Source organism: Manis javanica, chromosome X, assembly GCF_040802235.1.
Source record: "Manis javanica isolate MJ-LG chromosome X, MJ_LKY, whole genome shotgun sequence".
Classification (NCBI taxonomy): Eukaryota; Metazoa; Chordata; class Mammalia; order Pholidota; family Manidae; genus Manis; species Manis javanica.
The window spans coordinates 9,866,186-9,891,873 of NC_133174.1; the positions used below are offsets into that span (position 1 = coordinate 9,866,186).

A 25,688-nucleotide genomic window follows, 5' to 3' on the forward strand; every position below is an offset into this window, starting at 1 on the left:
GACGTCTGTGTACTGGTGGACATGGAACAAGAAACCAATAATTATCACAAGAACAGGAAAAAAAAAAAAAAGCACGGCACAGGTCTGCTCACTTCTCAGTCAGCTCTGTGAGTGTCTTGTTCAAGCCTCTCAAGGAGGAATCTGATGTGGGTTCTGACCCTTACGGTCATAGCTACTACCCAAGACAAGATCTGTTACTCAGATACAAAGTGGAAATGTCGTATAAATGAAGAGTTTATGGGATTGACAGGAACTGGAAATTTTATCCATTTTGGGAGGATATTGGTAATCACTGGTGAAGGAGCAACAAAATCCCTCCAGATGTTGTGTCTAAATCATTTACTCTGGAGTGTTGCTCACACAGGCTGGTTTATTCTTTTGACTCATAACCCGGGGTGCTTTGCTTTGCTTAGCTTTAAGTTCCCTCTGATGTTGCTTGGTTTTCTTTTTCAGATGCTGATCTACATGTTGCACCCAACGAAGAAAAACACAGAGCTCCCACCTTCCCAGACAGAGTGGTAAGTCAACACTTACATTTCTTTCAGAGCCAGGATGTCAACACTTAGATTTCTTTCTTTCAAGTAAACCAAGAGTTTCCAGACTCAAGACTAGACAATAGGGGCTTCATTCAGACTACTCAGCAAAGAGAGAAAAGATGTGAGCTAGCATCAACAGCAATGACAGTGTCAAATAATAAATTCAAATATAGAACCATTTTCCCATTTTATACTTTTATACTTAATAACGGGGCCTTTTCATAACCTGCGAGCACCTAAATAGTCACCAAAATATGGGTGCATGTGGCAGCAGTCTTTACGATGGCATCACATGTAACATTCCTCTGTGACCACGGACACAGCCAAGCCTGCTTCCTATAGGTATCCTGCTGATGAAATGGGTCTCTGTAGGGCACACACAGCACAATTCTTTCCCTCTGTCCTTCGAATCACAGGGAGGTTCTTTAGTTCTCCAGTCTCTCTTAGAGGACATACATTTTCCCAATTACTAGCAGACATGAGAGCAGCCTCTAAATTGTCCTGTCCAGTGTTGTAATCACACGATTCCAAATGTCATTCTAAGTTAGAACTCCTTCCCAAAGGCAGGGTTGGCCTGCAGGGGAACAAACCAAACCTTGACGGCTCTGGTCAGTAAAACGGCACGTGGCTCGTTCATGATACAGGCTGCTCAGCTTCCTTGAGTTCATGGCCATAGTCTCCTGCTTCTAGGTTTCCCAGGCACATGTCAGCCTCCTCAGATGCCAAAGAAACAGAAAATGGCCTCCCAGTGGTTCCACGGAAGGTCACCTAAAAGGTAGAGAGGGTCTCCATCCAGGCGCCAGCTCTGTGGTGACTTGGATACTTATTTTTAGCTGCACACATCCACACACACTTCTCTCCTGCTATGTGGGTAAAAGCCATACACTTTTTGTGAACAAATATGAAGTACAAAAAGAAATCCATTACTGTACTGGGCTGAATCGTGTCCCCCAAATTTCACGCCCCCTGGGACGCTCAGAGATGAGACTACCCTGGATTAGGACAGGCCATAAATCCAAACAGTCCTTAGAAGAAGAAGAGAGGCCACAGAGAGATAAGCAGAGAAGGCCATTTAAAGACCTAGGCAGACAGGGCTGGAGCCCCAAAGCGGGAAGAGGCACACAAAGCTTCTCTCCTAGGGCTTTTAAAGACAGCATGGCCATGCAGCAACCTTCATTTGGGAATTCCGGCCTGCAGAACTTTGAGAGAACAAATCTCTGTTTTTTAAATCCACCCACCATGTACTAATCTGTTATGACAGCCAGAGGAAACTAAATGCAATTGTTAAGGTTTGGGGGTTTTATTTTGTTATCACTGGCATTGCTGTTTGGGTCTGGATGCATGCTCTAGTCCTGAAGCTTGAAAATTATGGCCTTGTGAAACACCTAAGCACAATGTCCAGAACAAGCAAATCGGTGGCGACAAAAGGTTGATTAGTGGTCGCCTGGCGCCAGTGTGGGATTGATAATGACTACAAGTGGGCACGAGGGATCTCATGGGAGTGATGGAAATGTGCTGAGACTCCATTGTGGTGACAGCTGCCCAACCTGATACATTTTCTAAAAGTCACTGACTTCTACATTAATAAAGGGTGAGTTCTATGGAATGTAAATCACATGCCAGTAAAATTTGTTTTAAGCAAATCTAAGAGCAGAGGATAATTTGGGAGCCAGAAACCATTGTATCTAGTCTCTGGCAAGGAATTCTTTGGCGAATGTGTTGAAAATTATCAGTCAGGCCAATCAGTAGCCAAGAGTTCCTAGGTCTGTTTTGATTAGAAGCAGCCTTAAGGGATCAGGGATCAGAGAGAGTATCAAGAAAAGCATAGTTTCCATTGCTTTGTTTTTACCAGAGCAGTTAGTAGAGGACTTACTTTACTGAGCTGAGGAAAATAAAAGTCCACTTTCTAGCCATTCTGTTCAGATTTCCACCATTGGGGGAATTTTCCACTGTGTTTATCTTTGGAGAAAACCACCTCAAAGCTCATAAAGAGCAGCGTCCTGTGTAACTAACATTTCCAGGACATCAATGCCCGAAAAAACAAAAGTAAAACAGTGTGAAAAATTAAATTCAGAGCTTATGTATTTTATGTGAATTTTTAATTGGAGTATAACATCACTTAGAAAAGTACACAGGTCCTAAGTGTTCAGCCTGATGAATTTTTACACATCTGTATAATCCCTACTCAGATTCAGAAACAACATCACAGAGCCCTGGGGTACCCTCCTGGTCCCTTTCGGTCACTACATCCCACCCAGAGTAATCACTAGCCTGATTTGTAACATCACAGATTATTTGCCTGGTTTCGAACTTTATATAAACAGAAACATAAAATGTGTAATCATTTATTCTGTTTTCTTTTGAGACTCCCCCATATTTTAGTACGTGATTGTAGTTTATTCTCATTGCTGTATGGAATTCCATTGTATTAGTTTCTTGTTGCAGCTGTAACAAATTACTGCAAATTTAATGACTTAAAGCACCACAAATTTATTCTTTTATTGTTCTGAAGTCTCAAATGGGTCCACACAGCTGTGTTCCTTCTGCAGGCTTTAGGGGAAAATCTATTTCCTTGGTTCCTGGCCCTTCCCTCCATCTTTAGAGCCAAAAGAGTACAATCTTCTTTCCTCTCCGATCTCTGTTTCCATCCTCACATCTTCTTCCTAATCTCTGACCTTCTTGTATGCTTCCAATAAGGGCCCCTTTGATTGCATTGGTCCTACTCCAATAATCCAGAATAATCTCCCCACCATAAGCTCCCACCATGTATGGTAACATATTCACAGGTTGCAGGGACTGGAACATGAATGTCTTTGGGGGATATTATTAAGCCTGCTACAAACCACAATATGTTTATTATTTTATCTTTTTAGCGAGCATTTAGGTAGTATCCAGCTTTTATCTAATTGAAATAATTCTGCTGTGAACACTTCTACCTATCTTTTGATTTCACTGTTGGGAATGTATATAGACTTTCTGGATCATAGGGTATGTGAACATCCAGCTTTAGCAGTGTCTGCAAATAGCTTTTCAATGTGGTTATGCCACTTCACACTCCAACCAGCAAAGTAGGAGAGTTCCAGTTGCTCCATATCTTTGCCAGTACTTAGTATTGCTTCTTTTCTTTCTCTTTTTTTTTCTTCCTTCTTTTTTTTTCTTTCTTTCTTCCTTCCCTCCCTCCTTCCTTCTTTCTAACTTAGGAGCTGATCTACCTTGGTTGTTAGTTCTCAGTACATGAATCTGTGCCTCACTGTGGTATTTTAAAACCTTTTGTCCTCCAAAGCTGAAGATTCCTCGAGCAGTTCCTATTTTCAAAATGGATGAACCATCTTCAAGTACCACTCTAGCCCAGTATGACAGTGACTCCAAGAAAAACTATGGCTTCCAGCCAAATGTCAATATGCAGTATATCCCAAGAGGAGACTGCCCTGACTGGTGGCAAGTAAGAAAACTGAAAAGGTAAACTTTGGCTTTTAGTCTGGCTGCCCAGCATGTAGTATAGACACTGCCCCACTACCTTGACCTTTGGCCTTGGCCGAGATAGGGCCAGCCTCCCCCAAAATGTTCGTGCTTGAGCCGGAAGCACTGGGGAACAGAGAAAACTTCCCATTCAGGTGATCCAATCTAATGATCAAAGTCATACTTGAGCATTTCCTCCCCTTCTCTTTCTCTCCCCTTTTCCCACAAATAACCCCACCTTCTCAGAATGCACACCATCACCTCCTGACAGGATTAGTCTGCCCACATTTTTGAGCCAAAAGATGCTACCTAAAGCTAGAACTGGAACTGCCTTACAGGCGGTACTTAAGCTGTGTATGTCTCTGGGGTACCAAGTTGACCCCACACTTGATGCTCAATAAAGATGGAATTGAATTGCAAGATGATGACAGAGACAGGGTCAAGTGATGGCCCTTCCTTATTGGCAACCTCAGATTTCCTCCATCACGATGCTCGCAATCTGACATCTTGCCTTATTATTAGCATCCCTATAGGGGTCCAGTGTCTGTCTTTCCCTGCAGAGGGTGCGGCCTGTATCTCTTTCCTTCACTCTCTTTTATATGTATTTTTGCCATCTTTATCATTTCTACTTAGAGGGCATGTCTCACTGTACCAATGATAAAGCCCCAGGGCCATATAGAACCAGAAAGAATGTAAGTGTATTCTAGTTGTTGTTTTCAGTAGAACAAGTCATGGTGCCTATAATCCAAGTGTATTAATCTCTCCCTGGAGCCTCAGGCGGCTGTTACATTTATTTTATTTACCTGCAGCCCTGTGTTCTTATGGAAGGAGACCAACAATAATCACAGATCTAAACAGAGTGGATGTCATGCCAACTTTGTGTCTGGTCCACTCGCTGCCAGAAGCCCCAGGGATTCCCTGAGGTGTGCATTGACATTGACAGAACAGTTTTCAAATAAGTCCTCAGCACTTTTGATTCACATGGGGCTTCTACAGAGCTACCAAACTATGGATTGCCATATCATATCTTTGTTTAAAATGTTATTTTGCTCCTTGTGGATGTTTTGCATTAATTTCATTATAAAAAATATTTCAATAAGACAATATTTAGCTTGATTACTGAGTTTTTGACACCCCCTTTGATTTTGCACCCATGATTTAGTCCCGAACCCTGGATTTTGCCTAGAATTTCAGAAAGCTAGTTATCTGAAATTGATTAATCACTCCTCAGCATTACATCTCTGAGTGGATTATGATGATTGCTAAAAGGTTGTCATGGAGCTTGCATTTTAAAAATGCAGCCATGATTGCTAAGTCATGTAAGAAGATAATACTTTTTCTCAACTTTCTGTCACTTGTGCTGTCTTTGCCTGAGCTGCTTTTTAATCTTTATATTTTCTGAGTAGCAAAATAATCCATGCTTCCATTAAGGCATTCAAATGTTGCAGACTATATATATTTGAATTACATATATTGCCATAAGTATACAATTCAAAAATCAGGTTCTCACCACGAGCCTTCTTTGCCATTTGTTCTCTTCACTTAACATCTTGGACACTTGGCCATTTGAATATGTAAGGATACACTTTTTAATTCTTTAAAACTTTTAACTTTGGTAAAACATAACATACAATTCATCATCTTAGTCACTTTTAAGTGTTAAGTACATACACATTGTTGTGCCACCTACCTGATTATTCTGCATGTCTACACAGAATTCCATTACATGATAAAACCTAAGAGATGCACTATTGATGGACGTTCCCCACGCGTTTTCAAAAACAACAAAAAGGCTCAACAAACTGCTTTGCCTTTTTAAATAAGAGTTTTCTTATGAAGAGATGAAATTAAAAAGCTCACGAGTGCAAGTCTCTTTGGGAAGGCAAAGCGGGAAGGCATTTTAGGGTGGAGGGCTTTCTCCAGGCATTCCTTCAAGTGGAGCCAGAGGAGCATTTCCTTGTTAAGGCAGCTTGTCTCTGTGAAGTGTGGTTTTGAAAAAAAGCCCTGGATGGGCCGGCAAACAGGAAATAGATCTACATTCTAAATCAAACGGCCTTCGGACTTAGAGAGGGTAACACTTCCTCATGCTCTACTTAATATCCAAAATAAAAGAGAGGAAGTGATGGGGACAGAGGGTGAGGAAAATCCTGCAGGTCCAGCTGTCTCCACATGGAGCTCAAAGTTCAGCCTTCTCAAGACTTTTAGTTGCAATCACAAAGAGCAAAGAGGAAAATGACCTATTTTATAATATGTAAGTGACAGTATGCTCACATATCTACAAGAAAATCAGGGCAAACCCAGTCAAGATACTTCATCAATCCAAGTCTTCTATTGTTTGGGGTTATTATGAGCCATTATGAACAATTCTCTTCTGAGAATACCATCAAACTACCGCTTTTTATCAGAGTGCCTGACAGGACGAAAATGTGAAAATAAGCCAGCAGCTGACATTTCTGAACTAAGTGAAATGTATGGGCCACAATGTGAAATACAGCTAAAACATACCCAGCAAAATTACTTTTGTCAGTTAACCCTCACAAATAAACAGAAATTTACTGGACGTGTTTTTTTCTGTAGCAGTGAAGATCCTGCAGGCAGTAACCAAAAAGATGTCATGGTAAATCAAATTCAGATACTTCTTTATGCCCAGGATCTGCTTCCATCTGCAGGAAAGCTGAACAAATTTGCAGTAATTCTGCAGCTAGACTTCACGTTTAAGATAAAATAAACCCAAAAAGTCCATGTAGTTTGCCCATAAGCTGGGCTGGATAAGAGACTTGGGGACCACAGGCTTCCGTCACACTGGTTCTGGCTCTCCATCATCCATGACAGACCCTGGTGTCAGCGTGAACACTAACATACATAGCTCTGGCATCTCTAGCAGGAGGAAGAACGACTTAGAACCAAATAGCTCTTCTCTAAGAATAGCTCTATGCACAAGCAGGGATTTATTTTCACCTTTATAGCACAGCTCTCCCTGAAGGCGCCTTTATCCATTTCATGAGCCTACTCTTCTGAAACAGGCAAAGAAGGAAATCCACGCACCCGGGGACCTCCTGTAGCAAAGAGTCATTTTCTTAGTACACTAGGGATGAGCTCAATTTGTGAGCAAGTCTCCTCACTTTTCTGACACCTTCCCACGTGCAAAAAGGCAAACCCCACAGCCTACGGTTCATTCATGTAGATGAGAGCAGGGTGGGATTTGATATTCTACCACCAGGCACTTGGGTTATTTCTTGGTGGATTTTTATTCATGTCGTTTCCTCCTTCTTATGGGGATTTCCTACGTTGAGCTCCTCTGAAGAGGAAGAAAACCTGGCTGACTATGAGTGAGTATCCCAAACCCTGTGTGTCCTCTAAAACTAGGCATGGATGTTTCTATTCTCTCCTTCCCCAAAGGCATCCAAACAGACGGCTCAGACTTGCTCAGGAGGCCTACCCCTCTGCTGCTCTGACATTGAAATGCAGAAATAGTTTTTTAAAACAAACAGAGCCAGGCCGCAGCAAAATTATGACGCAAAGTGTGTCTGTGTGTCAGGGTGGGGGAGGCTTATACACAGTCTCACCTCGCCTCTGCAGGCCTGTCTTTATTTCTGACCACCACTTTCTTCTACCTCCCACAGGCATATATCCTGAATTATTTTCCCTGAAGAATCTTTTGATCACCTATGATTAACTTAAAATATTAATAAGAAAACTATCAGTTAATATCTCAAATGTTAATTATGTCATATCAATAAGGGTACAGTTATTAAAGAGACTTTGAAACTTACCCAGCTCAACCCTCATCCTAATTTTACAAATGGGGAATCCCGAGGTCAAAAGAGGCCAAGTGGTTAGTCCAAAGCCAAGCAACGACTTATTAGGAAGCTATGTCTGGAACCCAGACCTCCAACTGATCTAAACCTCTTTGCACTTCATTAACCTGTGTACAGATGACACCTCCCCGCCTCACCTAATACACTTCTCTCCTCCTCAGGTATTACCTTCTAGCCAGAGGGTGCCCCGAGCTCCCACATCCATGCCCATCCCACCTCACACCCTGTTCATTTCCTTAGTGTGGCGTTTGGGCCTAAGCCAAAAGGCTGTGGACGCTGACCTCCCATGAGAAACAGCTCTGGGGCCTCTTGAGCTCCACATACAAAGTAGGATGTGATGTTCTTGGCTAGCTCAGTATAAAGGGCAATGTTTAAAGACAACACCTGGCTGCCCCACATCATCTTTTTCTCAGTTTGCTATAATTATTCCGGTTTTAATATAACCATAGACACTTACCTATTGCTTTCCTGCAAATACATATTTTTTGAAAGCATTTTCTTTGAAAATAGATGCCATAAAGTGTGCTTCTATCAAATTATTAAAATAAAATTACAGGGTTGAAAGGTGTTAGGTAAAATCGGGCCAAAATATTTGCTGGTCTGGTTAGTCACAGGCCGAAGAAGTCGTGCCCAGCAGGGCAGGCAGCGAGTTTTTAAAGAAGGTAGGGGGAGGGGGAGCACAGATTTACAGCGGCAAGAGGATTGGCTCGCCTAAGGCACCATTTCCAGGTTGGGAGCGGGCAGCAGCTGAGGATTTTGGCATGTCATCAGCGTCCAACATGCTCACCCCTCCCTCCGGTGCCTCCAGCCTTACAAAAGGCAGGAACTTTCATCCTTGGCAACTCAACGTTGCCATTGGAATACCCTTCATTGGTCTAATCTCTGGCTCTTATTCAAAATGGTGAAATGCGGGAGAACTTAGAGATCACTCAGAAGGAGGCCAAATACTCCTCAATGTCAGCCCATCTAAGGATGCAGAATGGCAGGCCCAGCCCTGAATCATTATTGGGTGGCAGAAACTCAAGAATCTATGTTTCTGAAAAGCTCTTCAGGGATTCCCTTGAACTGCCAGATTGGGGAACCCCTGATCTAGGCAACACCTCATTTTACAGATTAGAAGGCTGAGTGGCAAGTTATGCAATTAAAAATGATTAACTCTCAAATGTGGAATTCTTTCCCGTTACAGCTGGTTTGCAGGTAACATCTCCAGGTCGCAATCTGAGCAGTTACTGAGACAAAAGGTAAATAATCTAGTCTTTAACATAGCCTCTAAGAATCTCTTTCTATTGTTGGGCCCAGAGGGTAACACACTTCTCAGAGAAACCTGACTGCTGATTCTGAAGTCATCATAGTGGCAGCTATCCAGCCTGTGGCTTACGGGGCCCTTCGCACAGAGCCACAGCCTCTGTTTCCCTTACTACTGCTGTGCAATAAACCACTTCAAAATGCAGTGGTTTGTATGACCTCTCACCTCTCGCCACTCTGGGGACTCTGGGGATCAGCTGGGCCAACAGTCCTTCTGCGCATTTGCTTAGGGTCCCGCACGTGGCTGCACTGAGCTGGCGGGTTGGGTTTAGCAGAGGCAGTTGCAGGAAGAACACGGAGCTCTCCACGTGGCTAAGTCGGGCTTTCTCCTGGCGTGGAAGCTTTAAGGCAGTGGTTGAAGAGGACAAGCCCTGCAGTTCAGTGCAAGCAATTCCCGAGTCTCTACTTTTGTTAAATCTCCCATTGTCCAAGCAAGTCACACAGCCTAGCCCAGGGACACAAATACAGAGCGATGGTCTATTGGGGGCCATCCATGTGACAGTCTACCTCAGCACTGTCACTGCTCATTAGCACCTAAGCCAGAGTACAGCAGCCGTAATGCGGAATGAATCTACCTGACTTTGTTTCTAACTGGTATGCGATTACCAAGAGCAAAGGGTTTCGACCTACAAAAGTGACACTTTGATATAGTTCAACCTAATAAAATACACCAGTGTTTCTTTGAGCAGTACTAGTGAGAATATGATGATCTCCCTACCTATCTCAGTATTTTGTCACATTCAGAGTTTATTAGCAGCTCTTTTTAAATCTGAATCTGCTTAGAAGTAGCACAAGTCATTAAAAAGACAACTGAGTATAGAACTTGAATGATTTGTTCTGCATTCTTTGATTTTCTAAAACCTTCCGAGGGTATGGTATAGCGGTACGTGCTTTTACATTTTATTTTTGAAAATTAAAATATTAGTTTTAGGCAAATACAAAACAGGGAAAATGATCAGAGAGAGTCAAAAATTAACTGGCGAAGAAGAGTGTAAGCACACAGGGTGGATTTACAAAGAAATTGAGTGTGAAAGGGGGCAACCTAAGCAGTGGGTTCCCCTCTGTGCCAGCTGTGCGATAATCTGTACCATCCATGGCGTTTAAGTGGATCTAAAAGATTTATTTTCCTACCACCTACCAGGAAAACTAGTTTTCATGAATAATGAAAATGTTTTCTGTTCCTTCCACACTTTCCTTCCTTTTCAGGGAAAAGAAGGAGCATATATGGTTAGAAACTCCAGCCAGGCGGGAATGTACACTGTGTCCTTATTTAGTAAGGTTATGAAGTAAGTATGACATAGATTTATTCTTTGTCTTTTGTGTATGTTGTTTGAATATGCTGGCTATTCAGTCACATTTTGGGAGAAGACACCTTTAATCTCTGGAATTTGAGGTCAAAGTATTCCTCTTGAATGCGACCATTTATAGTTGCCTTTTTTTTTTTCCAACTTGCAAGGGGCTGGTCTCTGGGTGTTCCTCTCCTGCCCATCCCAGGTGGCAGCAGAGTGTCCAGGGCACAGCATGCCTTAGTCAACATTTCTTAAAGGAATTCTGGGTTATCCCCTTCAATTTGGTCCTAAGCCTAGAAAGAGAAAAATAGCAATGGAGCCTCTATAATCTTGGCCCTAGCCACCTGCTGAACTGAGACACCTACCCCAGCATCTGCTTTTTAGTAAGTCTTCCCCTACAGTGGCAGAATTAGCAGTTTGAATCAGCATAGCTTTGTTGCCAGAGAGCTTCTTTCTACGATGCTGTCCTCTTTGTGTGGTTAAGAGTTCGGCTTTGAAGCTGCCCTTCTGGGTACAAATCCTGACCCTACCATCTCAAACTTCCTATGTTTTGGAATAAGAATCTGGTCAAATCTTGATTAGGAAAATTTGAAAAACAGTATTGTTATGTGTACAACCCTCTTTTAATGGTTGGTTTGAATGACCCTCTGCTGTGGTGCTTTCTCCATGTGCCCTGCCCTGTGGTGCATATATGTGTTTTTGTAATAATTGATTTAAAAGTTATTTTGAGATTTTTTTTACAGGGTATCTACCCCCAGTTTGAGAGGACAGGATGTACCCTAAGAAGCCACCCAGCATTTTCCAATGGCCAGAAGCCATGTCTCCTGTGCATCTCATGTACTAGGTTGCACACCTGGATGTTGGCTAAAGTCAACCCAGTAAGACAAGGCAGAAGACTTGGTTCACTGAATATCAGAAGCTCTGTGGCCCTCTGGCCCTGCAGCTTCAGCCAAATCTGGTATCAGAAGTCCCCCTAGTCATGCTTCTTGACACCAGATTCATTTTTGAAGGTGACCAGGTAGAAAAATTAGCAAACAGATAAGCAATCAAATGATAATATTCCAAATCAGTGGATACAGAAGTCTCCTATGAAACACCATCAATGGACTTGAGTGGATTTCATGTTGAGATTGAGAGCAGATCAAAAATTTACAACAAGAAAGCACCGTTTCTGCTTTTTATAATTGCAGTTTTAACTAGGCTGGCATTACTGCAACACCAATTTGTTAATACTTTTATATGTGCCAAGCATAGTGCAAACTGATATATAAATAATCTCATGCAATTTTTATGACAACTAGAACAGCAAAGCCAGGATTCAAAGCCAATCTTTATAACAACCAGATGAGGTAGCTAGCACGCAGCAGAACTGGACTCAAAGCCCAGCTCTTGACCACCGTGCCATCCTCCAAAACGTAAGAGAGGCCTATTATTCCTGATATGTGTAAATCAATGTACATCAATTCACCACTATTTTCCAAAAGTAGAGCTGAAGGAGAGAGAATCATTTTATGTGGAGAAGTTAGAAGTTGACAAGAGAAGGTACAGGACATTCCCCACCCACTTCATCTTACATGCTGCACTCCCAAGAGCCTTGCTCTGCGGGAGAACGCCCACAATCCAATCACCTTCGCCTCCCTCATTATCAACTTCATGATTATCCTAAAGGAGAATTGATGCTCAGAATAACGGTCTGAAAACACGGCAGGCTCTCAGCCACCAAAGGAAGATTCCAGCTGTATACTTACATTTTATTGGCCACGAATTCTGTGTGTGCACCGAGGTTACACTGAGTTCAGAGAGGAACACTTTCCCATATCGCGAATTGCCATAGAAACACCAGATGTCAAGACCGAGAAACGCTGACTTCCTTCTCCAAAATGTGCAAACGCACCTAACATAATCACTTAACCGTTGTTTAATCAAGCTTCAATTGTGTATTAAAAACGTTCAACATTCTTTCTTCCTTACTAGTGATAAAAAAGGAACTGTCAAACATTACCATGTGCATACGAATCCTGAGAACAAATTGTACCTGGCAGAAAACTACTGCTTTGATTCCATTCCAATGCTTATTCACTATCATCAACACAATTCCGCAGGTAATTTACTTCAGCATTTCTTTTATGGGTTCTCATTGATAAATATAAATTTTCTTGGCTACTACTGATCCTCTTAATATTCTTAATTATATAGGGAACCATGAAAGTAGGGGAAAAAGGTCTCTCAAGCCCTATGCCTGCTGTGATTTTTAAGCTGCATTTCCTAGAATATAACATCATACACTCCATAATGCCAGGAAAAATGAACTTGAATGAGTTGAGTGGCTTAGAAGTAGAGGTTCTTGTTATAAAAATCTTTTCAGGTTTTTCTGCCTATAGAAAGAAGTAAGTTGATTGCGAAACTCAAACATGTAACTTCCATGGACAAGTTAGTGTCTATTCTGACTGAATTTTTTTCTATGCTGATACTAACACTTATTATTCATGATGTATTTAGAAATTATATATATGTATATACATTATATTCTTATAGATGAGATTCTATACATACTACTTTTCATCCCTTTATTCAATGTCTTAGCGATCTTTCCATGCAAATCATAGTGCTAACTTTGTTCTATTTAACAGCTACATAGAATTCTATCAGAGAATTACTTCACAATTTATTTGCCTAACCCTCTGTTGATTAGAGGTTGGATCACATACAATATTTTCACGTTACAATCTATGTTTCTGCACACAGTCCTGCTCCCACAGCTCTGAGCACCTCTCTGAGCATTTCTGTAGCCAAATTCCCTAGAAGTGGAATTTCTGAGATAATGCTTAAAAACATTAAAAATTTAGACATTGGCAAATGCTTTTCAGAAAGGTACTCTCCCACCAACAGCAATTTCTTCATCCTCACCAACACTGGGTACTATTACTCTTTTTAATTTTTGCCTAATTGGTGAAAATGTATATCAAACTCCCTTCTAAATGGAGGTGTTAACTAACCTTATTGTGATAATCATTTTGCAATATATACATGTATCAAATCATCTTATACACTTTACAGTTATGTATGTTATATGTCAATAATATCTCAATAAACCTAGGGAAAAAAAGAGAACTGAAAAAAAGAAAGAAATCCCATCTGAATGTCTTTTCTAAACTAGTGCCCTTTAGGGGCAGTGTGACTGGATGAATTTATAGCAGTAATTCGCTGTGTAAAAATAAAATAAAAATCAAAATAAAATAATTCGTAGAGTAAAAATAAGCTGTGGGCTCAGCATCAAATTTGTGCAACTCTGTCTGACCTGATTACATGCACATAGGTGAACTGGCTTCACTCCTGGCTTTGATTTTGGTTCTTGTATTTTTCCTTTGCCCCAATTTTCTCAATTGTTTATTTTAACATGTAGCACCTGAGAAGTATACTTTGAACAAGGTATTATATAGACACCTCCAAGTGGAATGACTCCATGCCAGAGAATGCAGGAAGAAAATATTAAAATGTTTATTTAGATTTGTCTTTTAAATCGCAGTCTCTTAAGTTTCCTATCTGTGAGTGTATTTTATGATTCACATAATGTATCGATACAGCAGCAATTGCATATATATACATTTTGGAGGAGTGTGCTTTTTTTGCCAATGAAAGTTGCAGGATTTAGAACATTTGGAGACCCCTCATATAAAAAGTAAATAAACATAGAAAAAGGAAGGAGAGAAAAAGGACACGTGACAGTTCACGAGACTTGGAAAATGTCACACACTTAAGGCAAGAAACATAAATATTTTTTAATGTGTTCTTTCAAGTCACTATACATACTCTATCTTAAACCAGCTTTACCATAATTTGATGTAAACAATTTAAAATGAGTTGGCCACTTGATGCAGTTTAGGAGTAGCTTCTGTTTTTTAAATGAAAGAGTCCATCAAGCAAGTAACTTCGATGGGATTTTTAAAAATCATATAAGGTAGTTTTACTCTTTAATTTTTGCTTTACATTGAGCTAATTATTCAAGTCAAGCAAATTAATACAACTACAAGGTGACTATGCACCACAGCCTCCTGAACTCTGTGCTTTTTTAGCTAGTCCAAAGAGAGCGTGAGCAAAGGCGTGAGCTGAGGCGGTGTGATGTCATGTCATGTGATGTGCTGCTGATTCCATTGCAGGCATGATCACACGGCTCCGCCACCCTGTGTCGACCAAGGCCAACAAGGTTCCGGACTCCGTGTCCCTGGGAAGTGGTATGGACACACCCTTGGGCTCTTATACTCCATTCCACTTTTGGTTAAAAAATATACATGTATATGTGTGTGTTGTGTGTGTATAATTAATTTACTGAAAAGAGAGTTAATACAGGAACGGGGTCCGTGTATAGATTGTGCCAGGGAGGGCTTCAGCTCTAACATATCGGTTCATTTTCTTGAAAAAAAAACTAAAGTAAAACCTTTCTGTCCTCCTAACCCAAATGAGTAACTCTCCCAGCATTGCCAAAAAGACTGTCAAATTTTTCCTCTTATTAGATCTAATCATCAGCCTCTGGAACCCCATTGCCTGTCCTTTCTTCCTCTGGGATTCTGTGTCCGCTCAGGGGAGCCAGTTTTCAACCTTCTGTATTTAGAATAATGACGTCCACTGAGATGGTAGTTCAATTTGCTTTATAAGAAAGTGTACCGATATTTTACCAAGCTAAGGGTATCAGGCCCATTTTGACACCAAGTCTTTCCAAGATGCCTCTGGTTAGCAGAGTGTTTTTCCTCTACTCTTTTCAATAACTGCAGCTGCTTCAAAAACAAGATTGTCCTGGTGGCATTATCCTGTGGCCTAATAGCTCAAAGACCCCATTACTAAGGGTTTTTTTTAAAGAGATCAGATTAAAACAAAAAGACTTGCTGTTCTTCATACTGTCAGTGTGAAACTCTCACTGGGGAGAAAATCCCTTGGGAAGCCTTCTCTTCTCGTCCTGAAGAGTGTCTGTCTTGCCTGATTAGGAATCTGGGAACTGAAAAGAGAAGAGATCAGCTTGTTGAAAGAGCTGGGGAGTGGCCAGTTCGGAGTGGTCCACCTGGGCAAGTGGAAGGGGCAGTACGATGTTGCTGTGAAGATGATCAGGGAGGGCTCCATGTCCGAAGACGAATTCTTCCAGGAGGCCCAGACCATGATGTAAGTTGCTTGGGAGGAGTGGCAGGTTAGCCCTCACCCCGGAGGACATTCATGCTAAGCGGCCTGTTCCTAACATCTGCAAGGCCTAGAGCAAGAGCCCACACATCAGATATAAATATTTAGAAGTTATTAATCAAGCCAACACACTAATAAATCAAATCAGTTCTTTTTCACTCCTACTGACAAATATACCTTCATACCAACCTGAAAAGCCATATTCAAATTTAGAATTTTCAAGACATTTTAGAGAAACCAGCCCTTGGCCCTTGGCCCCACCCCCCAACTCTGCTTTCTCCTGCCCTTCCTACCCCCCTCACCCCAGCTCTGCCCTGCACTGCACTGTGCTCAGTGCTATGGGCAGACAGAGCATTTGGGGCATCCAAACTTCCTCTGTGTCTCCCACAAACAGTGATCTGCTGGGTACTGACCTTGGTTAGGGGTAGGCACACCACCAGTATGGTTCACTCCTGGTGAGGACAGACCCAGAAGAGTCTGCATGGGTCCTGGAAGTGGCCTCAGGATTATGTGGACAGGAGATCCCAGAGTTCTGGTACCCCAAAGGTGATCCAGAAAGGGATGTATGGGTTCTCAGTGGGCATGTCTCCTTGGCCCTCTGGCCTCCTTGCCCTGTAGGAGGTACATGGTGGGGTGAGGGCGGAGTGGGCCCTATAAAGCACGTGCCCCTGAGGCTGGAGCCCCTAGAGGCCAGGACTGTGGCAATACTGAATATGAATGCCCTCCAATGTCCTTTTCCTTCCTGGTATCTTTATACAGTTTGGTGAAAAACTCTTTCTCACACTACCTCTTCCCTGATCTGATAAATGAAGCTGCCTTTCCCAGCGGCCTCTGCTCCAAGCACAGTCCTCAATTCTTGGCAGTGTGCTTGTGTTCTCTCTCTCTCATCCTTATAAATACGAAGAATTATTTTAAAGATTTAACCTCTTTTTGTTACAATGGTGAATCAGACTTTGAAGGGTGACAAAACATCCAGGTTTGCCTGGAACTGTCCTGGCTTTAGCACTAGAAGTCCGGTGCCCCAGGAATCCCCTCAGTCCCAGGCAAACAGGAATAGGTGGTCACCCAACTTTTATGGAACAAGTTGACATGATATGAAAAACAATGCTATAATAGGACTTTGGTCAAAGATAGTTGAAATCACAAATCCTAGCCTGCTATGGAGAAATAACAATTTAAAAAGTTTGACTTAAACACTTGTATGGTATTTACAGGCACCTCCCTGTATTTCTAAATATTAACACGTTCATTCCTCCTAAGAGGCCTATGAGGGTTGTACCATTGTTATCTTTACCTTATAGGAAACCAAAGCACAGAAAGGTTAAATAAGTTGCCCAAGGTCACCAAGCTAGTAAACGTGGCAAAGAGGCGATCCAAACCCAGGTAGACACGCCAGTGTCCCTTTCCTTAGCCATGCCTTTGTGGGGACCAAAGGTACTGAATCACCTTCACCCCAACTGCAGAACTGTTTGGAAGCAGAGGTCCTCTGTGATATAAGCCCTCGGCTGGGGCTGGCTTTCATGGGCATGCAACCTGCAGTCTAGAGGTCCCTGCCCTTAGAAAGGCCGCCCACTTGGTTTAATGCTGGGATGTCACCATCTTGAAAGTCTTCATAATTCTTAAACAAAGCTGCCTGCATTATTCATTCTGCACAGGTCCTTGAACATACTGCCTCTCGTTGATTGTACCGTCATAAAACTGCAGAGGGAGCCCTTAATGTCCTCCTCTCATAGGACAGAAAAACCCGGCAGAAATTCCCCTAGGCTCATGGTGTAACGCAGTGGCCTGGTCTCATTTTGGTAATCACACAGAATCATAAAAAGTCACTAACAAGTCACCTAGTCATAAAGAAAGAGATCAAACAGTACCATAAGCAGAAAGTGTTCAGTACTTTCTTCCAAAGGTAGATTATTACCTCCAAAGGTAATAATCAAACTAAGGCTTATCGTGCGGAAAGCATCAGTTGACAGGGTGTTCCCACCATGTGCTTCCTGATCAGCAGCTGAAATTGCTCAGGGAACAGTGCTTACTGGGTGATGGACCTTTGGCCCACAGCAAGCCTTCCCTCCGCAGGGAGCAATGCTGAGTACCACGCAGGTCTCTGGGACTGCTAAGAGATGCATAATTAAGCTCTTTGCCTTGAGTGACCTAAGGCATGTCCCTTTGGTGTAACTAAGAAGGAAGAAAGTAACTAAGTATTTAATAAATCCTCATTTATTTAAAAAGTTAAAAGTTGACATGTTAAATGTAGATTTACTTTCTACATTTGAACAATAGAGAATCATTCTATAAATTGATCAGAATGGATTGATTGCATAAGCACAAACTGATGAACACATCGTAATGGCTGAGTATCCATCTGTCATGACCGACCACAAGTGCTACAACATGTGGTTACTCTTTTCTAAATTTATTATTCAAATATTGTAACAATAATGTGAAATAAATTTTTTTTAAAAGAAAAATCAGGCCTAATCTCACTTCCCTAACAAGGCAGCTACTTTCATTTTACCTATGCCTTCCATATTCTGGTACTATTGTTTTTTTAGAATGAAATATTTAGACAGGAAAGTCAGAGGTTTGAAATGACTGTTCTTTGGGGGTAGCTTCCTCCAAATCGGTCATGGAAGTCCTCAAGATCACACAAGACCAAACAGGATTTCCAAGGCAACAGACCATTGCACCCCCGATTCTCAGTGGGAAAGGTGAACACAGTACACCACGAGTGCTGAATTGCAGCTGGCAGGGTCAGTGTCCAATACGTGGCCACATTTTTTACCTTCAAAGGCTTGTGCTCCCCAAACAAGAGCCTGATCTTTTCCCTCTCTTTTTATGTTCAAGTAGAAGAGGGGGAATTAAACATCTGAAAGTGATTCGTCCAGGACATCTGGAAAATGGAGTGTGGAAATTCAGTACTGAACTTTGAAAATCTGTTATTTCCAGGAAACTCAGCCATCCCAAGCTGGTGAAATTCTATGGAGTGTGTTCAGAGAGATACCCTATATGCATAGTGACTGAATATATAACCAATGGCTGCTTGCTTAACTACTTGAAGAGTCATGGAAAAGGACTTGAACCCTCCCAGCTCTTAGAAATGTGCTATGACGTTTGTGAAGGCATGGCCTTCTTGGAGAGGCACCAGTTCATACACAGGGACTTGGTAAGCAAAGCTTCTGGAAGCTCACAGAAAGGCAAGAAAGGAATGCACAGTTCCTGCCTCCCATGATAGGGCCTTTGGTCAGGGGAGGCGGGGCAGTCCTCATAAAAGAAAATGGAACAGAAAGACTTTGGTTAACTTAGTGTTTCCTGGAACCATTAAATCCATCTAAGTTGACCTTTACTCCAGGAAAGCTTTGTGCTAAAGCAGTTGTTTGGTACAATAACTGAAGAAAAAAAACCCAGAAGGAAATGAAATGTGTGTGGGTCTTTGGGTCAGGGTGGGAGTGTGGCATGTTCTGCCCCGTGTGCCCTGGTATTTATGTTCAGAGATTTCCTTGTGCTGAGCAGCAAGCATGCCATGCACACTCATCCAGTGCATTTGGTGGCTCCCAGCACAGCGTTGATGCCTTCAAAGCTCCTGTTAATGTGCCCTTTCCTGGCGGTGGAGAGGGAACTCCTAGAACTGATTTTTCCCTTCTTGTTGAGGCACTAACGTTCTCTGTAACATAAAACACCTTTCATGTTGTTTGCCAAGGATGGCTGCTTGGCTGCAAATACTTACGGGAGCACCTTTTCATTTGGAAATATTTTAAATCACAAAGGAGAAAAAGACAACTTCTAGACATTTGGGACTTTGATAAGGAATCTTTGATTTTGCTGAGAATTCTGCCAAAGACAAGGATCATGTCAGATTTGAATGTCAGAACATTCTTGGTCACTTTTACTAATTTGTAATTTTGATTTTCCTCCAAAGGCTGCTCGAAACTGCTTGGTAGACAGTGATCTCTCCGTGAAAGTATCTGACTTTGGAATGACGAGGTAAGCCAGTTCCAAACGGATGACCGATGAAAGAGATTTCTGTACCACCTCTGACTACCTATGAAACCCGTTTTACCTCATTTCAGCTATAAGATGGGATTATTCCTCAGCAGTTATCCAAAGTCCCTGATTAGTTTTCAACACCCTGATATTTTCTAAACTTATGAATAAATTCCATATCGCATCCTAAATATTTAAATATAACATGCTACAGCCAGATTATTTGGATAAATCTGTTATATATATATATGTTAACTCGATCCAGGCTCCTTTAGTCCTTTCTAGTTTCCTTCTTAATATATGTTCAACTAGGCAGAGCATTCACACTAGGAAAGATTTTGTTGTTAAATCATTAAATTTTCTGTATCACCAGGTAAGGTGTGAAAGAAGCCTCTGAGATTCTCTTGATGGCCATTCACCACTACTACATGATTTACAGAAAGTATTTTGTCAATATTGCAGTTTAAAAGAGTCTTCCATTTTCTTAATTCAGAATCCTCAGACTATTTAAGCCTCACAATTTTCCTGCTTTTACATGGGAAATGAAGACGTGTATGTTGGCCTTTCCATTTAACAAACATTGATTGAGTGCCTGCTAAATGCCTAGGTTTCGTGGGTGATACTGATGTAAATGTGATCATTCCTGCCCTCCAAATGCTCACAATTTCGTCCAGAGGGCAAGTGGATGTCCCTGAAATTGAGATAAAATACAGCTATAACGTTGTGCCGATACAGCATAAACACATAATTCTGAGGAGGAATAACAGTTTCAAAGACATCTAAAGAGTTGACCACGGCCAGCTCTATTTAGCAAACACGGCCCTAAAATACCATAGGAGGGTCTGTTTTTTTTTTTTTTTTTAAGTCTTCTCCAAAACTCAGTAGTAGGAAGTGTTCCTCTTCTGGGCCCCTCAGCACGGTCTAGGTGTCCCTGGAGCTGTGTGCTACCTGCCATCACTCCACCTGCCATGCACCGAGTCTCCTACGCTCACCCTCCAAGTGTGCAGCTCTCTCGAGCACACGACAGCAAGCTGCTCACAGCTGCTGAGGGCAGGGAGAAGCTCCCAGGACAAGGGCACTGATTCCCACTGCATTCCCGGAGCAGGAATCCCGGCAGTTGTGCCAGCATCCAGGGGCTATATGGTCAGGTTCTTTGCAACTTAGGAAAAGGGGGACACAACGTCCTCCTCTGATTACAGGATCCTGGAGGCCATGGACCAGGTCCTGTGGGTCAGGAAGCTCGTGGCCTCATCATTTGATGCCTGCGGCTTCACTTGGTCCTGATGATCTAAAGGAAGGTTTCAGCCATGAGCAGAACCCAGTCAGGGGTACCAGTATAGTTTCGGGCTGTCTGGTGGCACCTGAGGAGCTGAGCCCAGGGAGGAAAGTATGGAAGGTACTGTATGTAATCCAGAATGACTTACTATTACTCTCATTAATATTTCAAAGAATGATTCGCCAAACCAGCTTTTTCTGATATTTTAAATATAGTAAATATCTCTAATACATTTTGGTAGTAAAGTTTTCAAATTATATCCAAAATTTGTCTCCATAATGTTCATCTTCCTGTTTTCTTAAGAGTCATTATTTATTTGTTCTTTTGTGGGGATAAATATGTGGGGTTCCCCTCTATTATGTAAACATGTAATTATAAGAAACACAGCAATAGTGTATACAGTAAAAAGTAGAATCTGCTCCCCACCCCTTCATGTCATTTTCAGCACTAGAAGTACCACTGCTCACACACACGGTGGCTGGCCTGTCGTACCTTATTCCTAGGTAAACCCAGTCATCTTCACAAACGTGTACATTTACTGTTTGTTCCCACAAAAATGGAATCACATTATACACACCTGCTTGTCCACATAACCATGTACCACAGGCATCTTTTAGTTTTGGTAAATACAGTCTTAGCTCATTTTTAATGGCTGTATACTACTCTACTAATGTTCCACATTTTATTTAATCCCTCCTCAACATGTGGACATGGAGGTTGCTTCCATTGTTATTATTATAAACAAAAATATAGTCCATAGCCTTGAATATGCATTTAGTCTTGATATCCCCATGGGATATTGCTCTTCATCATGGTTTATAACCACAAAAGATTAGAAGCTACTTCCTTCCATGGTTGAACAAATTCTGTTGATCCGTGAGAGGGAAGACTATTCATTCCATACCCATGATGCTGCAGGAGAACATGGAAACAAATGGGCAAAATGTCCTTGGTATGCCATTAATGGAAAAATCCAAGCAAGCTGCCGTATGACAGACACCCAATTTTGTTCAAATTATACATAAGAAAAAAAGATCGGAAAGTACAAGCAAAAATGTATCTTGAATGATAGAATTACAGGTTATCTTTGGGTGAGATTCTGAGTGATTTTATTTTTACATTTCTGTGTTTTTCTGTATTTACCAAATATTTGGCATTCAGATTTTGGTATTGTCAAAGTTAGATATGATTTTTAAAGCTCACAAGCCATAAGCAACCTCCAGCCAAGGTCACACATTGAAAGGGCACAACAGATCTAGAGAACCGGGGCACCCAGTGGAGACTGGATGGCTTGATGGCCTTCATCAGCCTGTGCCCCCACGGAGCTGTGGCGGCCAGCAGGGGTCTTCCCATTTTGCACAGCCAAGTGGCTTAAGGTCTGTGTTGATTTTCCCCTGCAGGTATGTTCTTGATGACCAGTACGTCAGTTCAGTAGGAACAAAGTTTCCCGTCAAGTGGTCAGCCCCAGAGGTGTTTCACTACTTCAAATACAGCAGCAAGTCAGACGTATGGGCATTCGGTAAGAATGTGGCCACACAGGCCCCGGCCCCATTTCATAAGCTGGCTTCCACAACAGGAAACCACAAGAGCAGCAACATTTTTAGCAAAAGCCCTGAGCACTTACAAAATTTACCCAGATGGCCTGCGATAAGCAAGAGATTGAAGATCCTAATGACCTTGTCTTGGGTCCGTGTTAGGATGTCCGCCACATATTGTATAATTTGCATCTTCCTAGCACCTACTCATCAACTCATAGGAGATAGAAGCTCTTCCACGGAAGATTTCAAAGTTTTTAAAAAGGAGTCATGAAAAGCTAAATCCAAGTTTGCACAAAGTCTAAAACATTGAAGGGCTTACAATGAAGTCATCGACTTTCTGCAGGAAAGCAGCTGTGATAAGCATTCCCTTCTGAATTGACCGATTCTTTGGGCTTGCCTGGTATAAACACCAAGCTTTTGGGGCCCACACCAATTTCAGCTAGTGCCCTTGATAAAATTCCTCATTTAGAGTGGCAGTCAGCAAACTACAGACCGGGACCAAATCCAGTGGCCTGTTTCTGTAAATAGAGTTGGACTGGAGTACAGCCATGCCTATGCATCTGTGCATTGTCTCCGGCTGATTTTATGCTGCAACAGCAGAGGACACTAGCCAACACAGATACTGCATGACCCACAAACCCTAAAATACTTACTCTGTGGCCCTTCCCAGAAAAGGTTTGCTCACCCCAATTTTATTAAAACACCTACATATTTAGTACAAATAACTATCAATCCAGTAAAGGTAATGAGAAAAGCAAAACAATTCTTAAATTGACATTTTTATAGATTTTCTGATATTTTTCTACACTGGGGGCAACGTCCAGCCTGTTTACAATCACTGTTGCATGGATCCGGGAAAAAGAACCCAAATTATCATGAAGCTATGGAATCTATTAGATGCAGCTGAGACCTATTTCATGTCTGTCTTAAGTATAATTAAGCATAATTTGACTTTCTAGATGACATCCAAAAGACTGCCTGACAAAAGGAAAATTCAGTTTGCCATTTACTTTCCTATGTGACACAGTTTTTAAAAATAATTATCCCTTTTGTAAAACTGATCTTGTTCACTTAATAAAACTATCCAATGTACACAGAAAAAGGAAACACTGTGAAGATGGCATTTTGGTGAACACCTGATATCGCTTTGGGCTGATTAACTTGCCAAAATTAGTTTCAGTCTTCTGGTATCAAATGACAGGCCTTATGAAAGATGTTTTTTACAGTCAGTAGCCTCACTCAATAGTTACAGCTGCGTTTTGACCAAGCATTTGCATTTACCCAGCTTGCTTACCCCCCTTCTGCCCAGAACTTGGCTCCAGACACTTTGTTTCCAAAAACTAAATCCATTCTGAGTATTCAAAATGAACCAGGGCCTCTGAAAGCAAATCTCAAAGAGGGAATCCCACAGACAGTTTATGCAGTCATATTCTTGAGATACGCAAATAACCTTCCAAAGAGAGAATTGTGGAGGGAGCAACATGTATTCGGGTGGTTGTTTTAGCATGTTTGCTTAAAACAAAAATACTGCCACAACTTGTAATGTTGCCTTATTGTAAATATTTTACATAAACTCTAGCCCTAAAAGCCAAAGAAGTTTTGAAGTTAGTACTTCAGTTATGGTTCTAGAACAATTTTCTTCCTTTTTACATATGCCCGGTTCTTCAAGGTTTTTTTTTTTGTTTTTTTATTTTATTTTATTTTATTTTATTTTTTTTTCAAGGTTTTGAAGCTGGCTGACTTGAAATTTTCTGGCTTGGCCAGTGTGACAGCACAATGGCCACCATTTAAAGAGCATTTCAAATGTCCTTGTGCTCTTAAGCACTCTGCATGTTTTATCCTATTTAATCCTCAAGGCAACTCTATGACGTGCAAACATCCATATATTACAGACAGGGAACCTGAGCTGAGGAGAGTTAAGACAATTGCCCAGCCTGTAAACAGCAGAACTGGGCCTCAAAAGCCGCATCTGACTGATCCCAAATGCCACCCTCTTGACCACCATGACCAGAACTCAGTTTCTTAACCTGGACTCTGCAGTGCCCTGGATGGGCTTCAGGGGACTGGGAACAACCAGGAACCACACGCAGAAGTGCCATGCATTCACTTTCCCAAGGGAGAGCCCGTGCTTTTCTTTCAGATTCTCAAAAGGACACCTGACCCTCAAAATATTATGAACTATTGTGGCAATATGAAAAGGAGGAATGCTGCCAATGATTTTTTTTTCTTTTTTTTGAGAGGGCATCTCTCATATTTATTGATCAAATGGTTGTTAACAATAAAATTCTGTATAGGGGAGTCAATGCTCAATTCACAATCATTAATCCACCCCAAGCCTAATTTTCATCAGTCTCCAATCTTCTGAAACATAACGAACAAGTTCTTACATGGTGAACAAATTCTTACATAGTGAATAAGTTCTTACATGGTGAACAGTACAAGGGCAGTCATCACAGAAACTTTCAATTTTGATCACGCATTATGAACTATAAACAATCAGGTCAAATATGAATATTCGTTTGATTTTTATACTTGATTTATATGTGGATCCCACATTTCTCCCTTTATTATTATTTTTATTTTTAATAAAATGCTGAAGTGGTAGGTAGATGCAAGATAAAGGTAGAAAACATAGTTTAGTGTTGTAAGAGAGCAAATGTAGATGATCAGGTGTGTGCCTGTAGACTATGTGTTAATCCAAGCTAGACAAGGGCAATAAAACATTCACGGGTGCAGAAGATTTCTCTCAAAACAGGGGGGATGAGGTTCTAAGCCTCACCTGTTGATCCCCAATTTCTCACCTGATGGCCCCCCTGTGACTGTGCCTGTCTTAGGTTGTTCCTCCCTTGAGGAATCTTACCCGTCTCTGGCTAACCAGTCATCTTCTGGGGCCATACATACAGGGAAATGTAAAGTTGGTAAGTGAGAGAGAAGCCATATTGTTTGCAAAGGTTAGCTTTTTACTTCTTTGCAGATTTATGCCCTGTGGCTTCTAGGCCCAGCCTTTGTCTTGAGGTATCTTTACCACTTGGAGGAATTATGATACTCGGTAAATTCGATATGAGGCATGAATTCTATTTAAGGGTTGTAATTAGGGAGGAAGAAGAAAAGCTATAGAAGTAGCAGGTGAAAGAAAACATGGGAAGATTATTTCTTTGATATATCTTCTTGTAGAGTAACTTAAGCATGTATAGGTTTTAAACTACTAATTAAATTGCTGCCAAAGATTTTATCTTTAAATTTACCCTAAAAGGTAACTGGAGCATGCAATGACATTGTCGCACACAAATGCCAAGGCAGAGACATATGGCGAGGACCTCAGT

The 25,688-nt window shown here is 41.5% G+C and overlaps 1 protein-coding gene across 2 annotated transcripts in view; it reads left to right on the top strand.

Moving 5' to 3' along the window:
- The window catches only part of BMX (BMX non-receptor tyrosine kinase), a 43,800-nt gene that overhangs the window by 14,459 nt on the left and 3,653 nt on the right, over positions 1-25,688 (top strand). The window contains exons 6-17 of one of the 2 annotated variants that reach the window (XM_037020555.2): positions 454-518; positions 3,820-3,995; positions 6,573-6,610; positions 7,237-7,324; positions 9,000-9,054; positions 10,325-10,404; positions 12,382-12,509; positions 14,565-14,639; positions 15,387-15,558; positions 18,517-18,733; positions 19,487-19,551; positions 22,228-22,346. In XM_037020555.2, the coding sequence (XP_036876450.2) occupies positions 454-518; positions 3,820-3,995; positions 6,573-6,610; positions 7,237-7,324; positions 9,000-9,054; positions 10,325-10,404; positions 12,382-12,509; positions 14,565-14,639; positions 15,387-15,558; positions 18,517-18,733; positions 19,487-19,551; positions 22,228-22,346 (1,278 nt within the window). The remainder of the gene's footprint in view (positions 1-453; positions 519-3,819; positions 3,996-6,572; positions 6,611-7,236; positions 7,325-8,999; positions 9,055-10,324; positions 10,405-12,381; positions 12,510-14,564; positions 14,640-15,386; positions 15,559-18,516; positions 18,734-19,486; positions 19,552-22,227; positions 22,347-25,688) is intronic. The other variant, XM_017650251.3, reaches the window with a different exon arrangement.